Raw genomic sequence first — 9,437 nt, 5'->3', positions numbered from 1 at the left:
TATCCACTATGCCACCTAGCCGCCCCCATGAACCTATTTTCTAAGTCATTTTTCCAATGAGAATTTTACTATTTTTTTAATTTTACTTTTATCATATTTTGATGTGTCATAGAGTTATGAGTTTTTACTTGTACAATTCTAATTTTTAAGGAATTATTTTCTTCAGTGAATCTTTAATGATTTTCTTTTCCCATTTGGTCAATTCTAACTTTTTAGGGAGCTATTTTTCTCAGAAAATTTTTATATATTTTCCCATGCTATTGACTTTTTTCATGATTTTTTGCATTGCTCTCATTTCTTTTCCCATTTTTTTTTACTTCTCTAAGTTACTTTTTAAAAATCTTTTTTAAAGCTCTTTCTGGAATTTTTTGTTGAAGATGCTTTTATGTGAGAGATATGTGTGCTGAAGTGCTGGGTATTATTACTGGCTTTCACTGGGCTTTCTCTGGAGGCTAAACTTCTCTTCTGACTTGTATTAGGATGTGTCAGGGAAGAATGTCTCTTCTTTATCTACCCTAGTTGTGGAGTTCAACTACTGGTTGGCTTCAGAGATGGGTCATTCTTTCTGGATTGTTTTAGAAATAGAGTCTCTCTCTCTCTTCCAGCAGGTCCCAGGGACAGAGTCTTGTCATTGGGCAGTCTCACAGCAGGGCAGGGCAGCAATGGGATCAAGGCCTCCCTGAGTGCTAGAGGTTGATCACTAGGATGGGGCTCTGCTACTTACTTTTCTAGGGAGCTGCTGGATTGCAGGAGGGTGGGGTCTTGCTTGTGGACTGCCCCGATCTTCAAACCTTGTTGCAGGTCCCCTATTGTAAGACTGACTGTTGTTGCTGTTCTTTAACCAGGCTACTGTTCCAATCAAGTGAAACAGATTTTTCTTGCTGACCAGTAAGCTATTTCTCCACAATTAGATCAATTTTGATGCAGTTTTCTAATGTTTGGAGAGCAAATTAGGAGGGGTTCAAGGGTGCCTTCCTCACTCTATCATTGAAATGTCAATTTTTTTAAGGATTACATTATTTAGTATCCATTTAGGTTTTAATCATTCCTTTAAAGGGTTTTTGTTGATTGTAATTTTTGTTGTTTTGGATTTTTTAATCAATATTTTATTTTTCCCAATACATGTTGTGAAAGTTCTTCAGCATTCATCCATGTGCATGTGTATATTTTAAGTTACAAAATTTCCTTCCACCCTCTCTTTCCCCACCTCCATTTCCTCAGCAGCTAACAGACAGGTTTATGTTGTACTTGCACACATTTGTGTTAAGCATATTTACAGATTAGTCATTTTCAGTAAGAGGAATTAGGATTAAGGGAAAGAAACACATTAGAGATATTTTTTTTTTAAAAAAAGTAAATGTGAATGATTTTGATTTGCTTTGTTTTTGTTTTGCTTTAGTTCCTTTTTTCTGGATAGGGATAGCATTGTCCATAGCTGATCTAATATGATTGTCCTACATCTCTGAATTGGTAAGAGAAGCTTCATCGACCAGGGTTGATCATCTCACAATGCATTTATTAATTTGTTCATTCTCTTGATTCTTCTCCCTTCCCTCAGCATCAGATCTTATAATTCATTTCATGCTTCTCCAGAGTTCTACCATTTATAGTTTCTAATAGAACAATAATATTCCATAGTATTCATGGACTGTAACTTGTTTAGCCATTCCCCAATTGATGGGCATCTCATCAATTTCCAATTCTTTGCCACTACAAAAAGAGCTGCTATAAATATTTTGTAACATGTAGAACTTTACCCATTTTTTATGATTTCTTCTGGATATAGACCTAGAATTGGAATTGCTGGGTCAAGAGGTATGAACAGTGTTGTTGTTCTTTGGGCATGGTTCCATATTGCTCTCCAGAATATTTGGATCTGTTCACAACTCCACCAGCAATACTTTAATGTCCTAATCCTCCCACAACCTCTCCATCACTGATCATCTTCCCTTTTTATCACCTTTGCCAATCTGATAGCTGTGAGGTGATACCTCAGAGTTGTTTTAATTTGCACTTCTCTAATCAGTATTGACTTGGAGCATTTTTATATGATTGTATATAGCTTTAAATTCTTCATTTACAAATTGTCTATTCATAAGCTTTGGCCATTTGTCAATTAGAGAATGACTTGCAACCTTATAAATTTGATGCAGTTCTCTATATATTTTAGAAATGAGACCTTTATTAGAACTCTTAGTTGTGAGGATTGTTTCCCAGTTTTCTGTTTTCTTTCTAATTTTGGCAGCATTGATTTAATTAGTGCAAAACCTTTTTAATTTAATTGAGTCAAAATCATTCATTTTGAAGTTTATAATGTGCTTTAATACTTGCTTGGTCATAAATTTGTCCCCTTTCCATCTGATAGAGTCTTTCTTGGTCTATTAATTTATCTATGTTGTCTAAATCCTGTATCCATTTTCATTTATTTTGGTGTGAGTTGTGAATCTATGCTAAATTTTTACCATACTATTTTCCAGTTTTCCCAACAACTTTTGTCAAATAGGGAGTATCCTGTTTTTTGGTTTTTTGAATAATATTATTAACATTTCTCCTTTTCTGCCTTTGGTCATGAGTTTAATATGTTTTATCGAGCACATGATCTTTCTTTCCCCCAAATGTATGATATACAGATGAGGAATTATGTACTGTATACTCCTTTATAAACCCATTCAATATTCTTTATAAGTTTTTATATCTCCCATATTTGTTAATTTACTTAAATTCTAATAATTTACTTGAATTAATTTTATTCATTTAATCATGTTCTCATTTTGTTTTTTCTCTTACTCTGAAATAAATATTAACATATTTTTCCCATTTCTCTATATTTTGATCAGATTTTTCTTTCATTATTTAGATACTATATCACTGTGAGTTTCAAGAGTTTCATATATACATATATAAACATTTATCTGTACACTTATAAATATACTTGTAAATTTATATTTATGTATATTTGTTTATCAATTTAAAAACTATTTATTATTATTTATTTTCATTATACTCTACTGTATTTTCCCCATTTACATGAAAAACACATTTTTTCCTTCATATTTTAAACTTTGAGTTCAAAATTCTCTCCCTTCTTCCCACCCCACTTTCCCTCATTGGGAAAGCAAGTTATTTAATATAGTTTAAAAATGTGTAGTCATGCAATGTTGTCATTGCCATAATAGTCATGGTGTGAAAATAAACATACTCCCTTTAAGAAAAGATAAACCTCAAGAAAAATTGTTTTTAAAAAATATGCTTCAATCCATATTCAGAGAGCAATGGTCTTTGGGGATGGATATAGTCTTTTCTGCCACAGGACCTTCAGAGTTGCCATGGGGCAAAGCATTGCTGAGAAAAAGAAAGACATTCACAGCTAATCTTTCTGTAATATTGATGTTACTTTAGATATTGTACATTTCCCATTGCGTCTGTTCATGTAAATTTTTCCAGATGTTATTGAGAGAATTCTGGTCATCATTTCTTATAGCAGAATAATATTCTAGCATAATCACAGACCACAGTTTAGTCATTCTCCGGTTGATGGGCATCCCTTCAATTTCCAGTTCCTTGCCACCAGAAAAGAGCTGGTAAAAATAGCCTTATACTTATAGATTCTTTTCCTTCCTGTTTTTCATCTTTTCTGGAACATAGGCCTAGTAGTGGCATTGTGAGGACAAAGGGTAGGCATGGTTTTATAGCACTTTGGGCATGGTTCTAAATTATTCTACAGACTTGTTGAATCATTTCAAACTACTTGAACAATACATTAATGTAACATTTTTCCTACATCTCATTCCAACATTTGTCATCTTCTCTTTCTGTCCTATTAGCCAATCCAAAATATTTAAGGTAATACCTAAGAATTGTTCTACAATTTTAAAAAATGTTATCATAAATAGTATTGACCTCATTTAAAAAACTATTTATATATTTTGATCATTATAAATTGGAGAATAGCTTTTGCTTTTTTATTTTATTTACTTAAGACAATGGGTTAAGTGACTTGCCCAAGGTCACACAGCTAGATAATTATTAAGTGTCTGAGGTCAGATTTGAAATCATGTCTCCTAATTCCAGGGCAGTGCTCTATCCACTATGCAATCTAGCTTCCCAGCTATTTATTTTAATGAATTTGACTCAATTCTTTATATTTAAGAAATGAGGTCTTACTCAGAGAAACTTTGTTTCAATAATTTTTCCCCACAGTTTCTATTTCCCTCCATCCTATTCTCCCCATACCCATTTGTTCTATTCTTTCACTCTCCTTTCATTCTCTCTCCTCAAAAGTGTTTTGCATCTGGTTTCCCCTTCTCACAATCTTCCCACTCTTCTATCACTCCCTACTTTTATCCCATCCCCTTCCTCTCCTTTAGGATAAGACAGATTTCCAAACCCAAATGAATGTGTATGTTATGCCTTCTCTGAGCCAATTCTAATGAGTGTAGCATTCATTCATTTCCTATCAATTCAGCCTCTCCCACTGTATAGCAAAAACTTTCTTAACTCATTTTTGTGGTAAAAGCTCCCCTTCTATCTCCCCCTCCTTTGTCTCCCTGCACATTCCTTCTCATCCCATAATTCCACCTTTTTAATATATTTCCCTTCATATTCAACTCCACCTGTGCCTTGTCCTTCTAATTGCCCTAATAAATGAGAAGGTTCACATGAGTTATCAATATCATTTTCCCATGAAGAAATAAAATAAATTCAACATCTTTAAGTCCTTTATGATTTGCTTTTCTTCTTTGCCTCTTTATGCTTCACTTGAGTCTCTTAATTGAAGATCAAATTTTTCTGTTTAGCTCTGACTTTTTCATCATGAAAGTTTTGAAGTGCTCTATTTCATTGAATGTCCATCTTTTCCTCTGAAAGAATATGTTCAGTTTTTCTGGGTAGTTGATTTTTTGTTGTAATCCAGGCTCTTTTGCCTCCTGAAATATTCTACAATCCCTTAATGTACCCTTTCAGGTAGTCCAAAAATTTTTAAATGATTTCTTCTGTATCTATTTTCTTAGCTGTTTTTACAATGAGATATTATACATTTTCTTCTAGTTCTTCATTTTTTCTGGTTTTGTTTTATCACTCCCTGATTTCTTTCAAAGTCATCAACTTCCTTTTGCTCAATTTTATATATTTAAGGATTTATTTTCTTCAAGTGAGCTTTTTTAATTCCCTTTTCCATTTGACCAGTTCTCCTCTTCTTTGGATTTTCGGACCTCTTTTTCTATTTGGCCCAGTCTGGATTTTTTAAGGTTTTTTTAAGGTTTTTTTTTTTTGCAAGGCAAATGGGGTTAAGTGACTTGCTCAAGGCCACACAGCTAGGCAATTATTAAGTGTCTGAGACTGTATTTGAACCCAGGTACTCCTGACTCCAGGGCCAGTGCTTTATCCACTATGCCACCTAGCTGCCCCCCCCCCCCCAGTCTGGATTTTAATATGTTATCTTATTCAGTAATTTTTTATGTCTCCTTCACTAAATTGCTAACTTAATTTTCATGATTTCCCCACATCACTCTCACTTCTCATCTTAATTAAATTGTCCTCAACTTCCTTTACTTGATTTTCAAAGCCTTTTTTGCATCCTTCCATGGTCTGAGACCAGTTCATATTTTTCTTAGAGGCTTTGAATGTAGAGACTTTGACATCATTGTCTTCTTGGTATGCATTTTGATCTTCCTGATGACCACAGTAACTGTCTATGGTCAGATTTCTTTTTTTTTTCTTTTATTTGCTCGTTTCCTCAACCTGTAACTTGATTTTAATTCTTTGTTAGGGTAGAACTCTGTTTTCAGGGTGAAGAGAACACTGTCCCAGGTTTTGAGGCTTTTTTGTAATTATTTTCAGAGATACTTCTAGTGATCTGTAAGTTTTCAGTACTCCCAAGCCCTTTAGCTCCAAGGATCGGTGCTCTGGGCTGTGGGTGACCACAAGTACTCCTTTCTGCCATGGAACTGTGAGGAGGGGTCTCTGTTCAGCTACAGCAATAAGCTCTGCTGTGCTTCTGTTACTTTTCCGGGGAATGGGACTCAAGAATGCAACCCAGATCTTAATTATACACAAACCAACAGAATCCTACTGCAGTGATAGCAATCAGATCCCTATTATTTCCTTCTGATCCCTTTATCATCTGTGGATTGAGAGTTCTAGAAATAGGTACAGCTGCTCTTTCAGTTACTGACAAGGCTTGCTTCTGGTCTGTGGGCACCAGATCTGCACCGCTGAGGTCTGTGCTGGACTGTGCTCCTCTCTCACCCTGGGGAGGCAGACTTTTCCTGTTGATCTTCCAAGCTGTCCTTTGTATTCTCTAACCTGAGAGTTCTGGAAATCATACCTGTTGCTACTGACTCAATTGTCCTACTGTCTCTTCCTGGATTTCTGGGACCTTTTTGTGATTCTTTCACTTTATAATTTGATTTGAGTCATTATTGAAAGGTATTTGGAGTGGTTTGGAGGAGAGCTTGGGTAAGTTCCTGTCTTTATTCCATCAACTTGGCTGTTATTATTATTATTATTATTATTATTGTTCCTTTAAAAACAATGTAGAATCTCTTTTTTATTTCCTTTTTTTCTTACTAACTTATTAGAATTCAAAATTACTACTCTGGATTACTGAAATTCACCTGAAAAATATCAATTTTTACTCTAATCTCTCACTTTAGCTCTTTGTTAATCTTTTTTTGTGCTAGGAATTTCTAATAAATAATGCATTATTAGAGTCTATTTTCTAATCCATTTGTTCATATTCTCTTCCAATGTATGGATGAATCAATTCCATTCATATTTGTCATTATATTTCCCTTCTATCATATCTTCTATAATTTTCTGTTCTTTTCCCTTCCAGTATGTCTAAGAATGAGAAAGAAAGAAATCAATATAGAATTTTTTTTGAAGTGCTCATCTTCCATTTACTTTCTGTCTTCACTTTATCAATCCAGATTTAATCACTGATTCTTTTAAACTATCTATTTAATTTTTTCCAATAACATTAATTATTTCTTCTAACACTCCCTTTATTTGAAAAAAAGAAAGAAAAAAAAGTCTTATAAGAAATATGAACATTTAAGGAAAAAGATTACCACATTGACATTCTTCAAAAATTCATGTCTCTTTCTAAGTTTTGAGTCTCACTTCTTTATCAAGAAGTGGATATCGAGGCGCAGGCGCGGGGCGGCCGGGCCGAGGCCGGAGGCACGGGGGCCGGGCGGGCACGGGTCCCGGAGCTGAGGGGACGGCGGCGTCGATGGCGGCGGCCGGGGGAAGGGCGCGAACCACCTCCTTGTTGGACAGCGGATGACCGGGACACGTTTCATTGCTTTTAAAGTTCCTTTAAAAAAGAGTTTTGAAGAAAAACTTGCCCCAGAAGAACGCTTTTCCCCTTTGGATCTTGTTAACAAAATAAGAGAGCAGAATGAAGAGCTTGGCTGGATCATCGATTTAACATACACTCAACGCTATTATAAACCAAAGGATTTGCCAGAGGCTCTTCCTTATTTAAAGATTTTTACTGTTGGACACCAGGTGCCTGATGATGACACAATTTTTAAATTCAAATGTGCAGTGAACAAATTCTTGAAAGAAAACCAACATAATGACAAACTGATTGGAGTCCACTGTGCACATGGTTTAAACAGAACAGGATATCTTGTTTGCTGGTATTTGATTGATGTTGAAGGCATGAGACCGAATGATGCGATGCAATTGTTCAATAGATGTCGAGGACATGCTATAGAAAGGCAGAATTACATTGATGATGTTCGGCATGGAGCAATTAGAAAGAATGATGGTTCTTTAAGGCCAGACCATTTTGAAGAATCATCATTTATCAAGAGGAGAAACTTTTACAACACCCATGAAACTGACTATCATGGCCAGAGACGGACCTTTCATTGGTCTCGAGACTTCTGCCCCCAGCCCCAAGATGACTTCCACTACCAGGCCCATGAGTTCCACTCTCAACCCAGAGACTTTCGATCCCATCTGCGAGAGTTCCACTCACAGCCCCGAGATTTCTACCAGTCATCCAGGAAAAACCAACAGAGACGGAATTATTCTTGCCAAAATGTGGGAAGCCATCCCCCCTTTGCCTCCTCCAGGCCCAGCTAGAGAGGACTATTCTCAGAGCAGATATACTTGGAATCTAAAACCCAACTATAATCTCCCTCCTTGGAACAAAAGACAGAAACTTAACAGTGATAATGGACCATATTTTCCAGACCAATGGGGAACAGATAGACAGTCACAGATTTGTAGAAATCAAATGGAAGAAAATAATTGGCACGATGTTTAGACAGGCCAAATCAAGGGAGGATCACCATCTGTTTTACTGCTTTCCCAGGCAAGCTTAGGGAGAAATTATAATTTTTTTTACCACTTTGCTAATGGGGTTGAAGTGTATTTGAGATGGTGAAATTTTTTAAATCCCATGTCATACCTGAAATTTTTAAAACAAGATGGCATTTTAGATTTTGGCCAATGAGCCTCCACTGCAGATTACCAAAAATTAACTTGCATATCTAGATTTACCAGTTAAACTTTTTTATTGTTTTATTATTTTAGTAACATTTTTAAGTGGTCTTTATTATATTTATTTATTGATCCATGGTCATTAACACCATTTTTTTTATTGTGTTCAGAATTTAGCTTTACAGCCTTCCTAGGAGACAATCTCTTTAGGGTTAGACCTGTCAGGGCCTCTGAGAATGGCCGCTCTGGGATGATGCCCAAGCACCAGGCTTAAGTCCCAAGTCAACAAGTCCCAAAGTGAGAGTTGATCAGTTTACCCAGAGATATTCAAGCTAACCACATCTCTTAGTAAAAGAGCAAAATGAACAAAATTTCCAGTTTAAAGGAAAAAATAGACTTCTTAACATAATTGACATCTGCCATCAGCCCCAGGACAGCAGTGTGGCACTGTGAATAGAGTGCACTGGTCTTGTAGTCAAGAATCCAGATATAGCACTTAATAGTTTGTGTGACCTTGGCAATCACCTCATTTCCATAGGCCTTGGTTTCCTCATCTTTAAAATGAGGGAGTTGGAATCAGTGACTTCTACAGACCCCATGAACCTAGTGGGTCATCCTACACGAGTAATAAAATTATAAATCATAAGATTATTTGTCGGAGAGAAAAAAATTAGAAAGGGATATTGGAGATTGCCAAAAGAATATTCCTGTCAAACTTAGTCTAGTGCCCTTATCCACTCCAGGAATATACCACCCAGTGGCAGCAGCTTTTCTTACGGTTTCTCTCCTCTTTCCATGTTCTTAATCAGTCAGCTCAAACTTAGGTGGTCCTAGCACTGCCAAGATTAGAGCTGATCTTTCATTCCATTCATTTGATAGCTTCAGGATGAAATTTAAAGAAGGCTCTAACCTCATCAGTAGCTCATCTTCCCATTTCTGTCCTTAAGCAAATTGCTTCTAGGGAGACTTGGTAACTAATA

The 9,437-nt window shown here is 35.8% G+C and overlaps 1 protein-coding gene across 1 annotated transcript; it reads left to right on the top strand.

Moving 5' to 3' along the window:
* Positions 1–7,218: 7,218 nt before the first annotated feature.
* Positions 7,219–8,284, top strand: LOC141490039 (RNA/RNP complex-1-interacting phosphatase-like; the record flags this gene model as incomplete). Its single annotated transcript, XM_074190339.1, is given in 2 exon segments — positions 7,219–8,067; positions 8,069–8,284. Coding segments are annotated over 2 exon segments (1,062 nt in total), but the record flags the coding sequence as incomplete, so codon positions are not given.
* Positions 8,285–9,437: the final 1,153 nt, after the last annotated feature.

This window comes from Macrotis lagotis, chromosome 1 (genome assembly GCF_037893015.1).
Source record: "Macrotis lagotis isolate mMagLag1 chromosome 1, bilby.v1.9.chrom.fasta, whole genome shotgun sequence".
Taxonomy (NCBI): Eukaryota; Metazoa; Chordata; class Mammalia; order Peramelemorphia; family Peramelidae; genus Macrotis; species Macrotis lagotis.
Note: the sequence above shows the minus strand (reverse complement) of the source record. Positions and strands in the feature narration are given on the sequence as shown.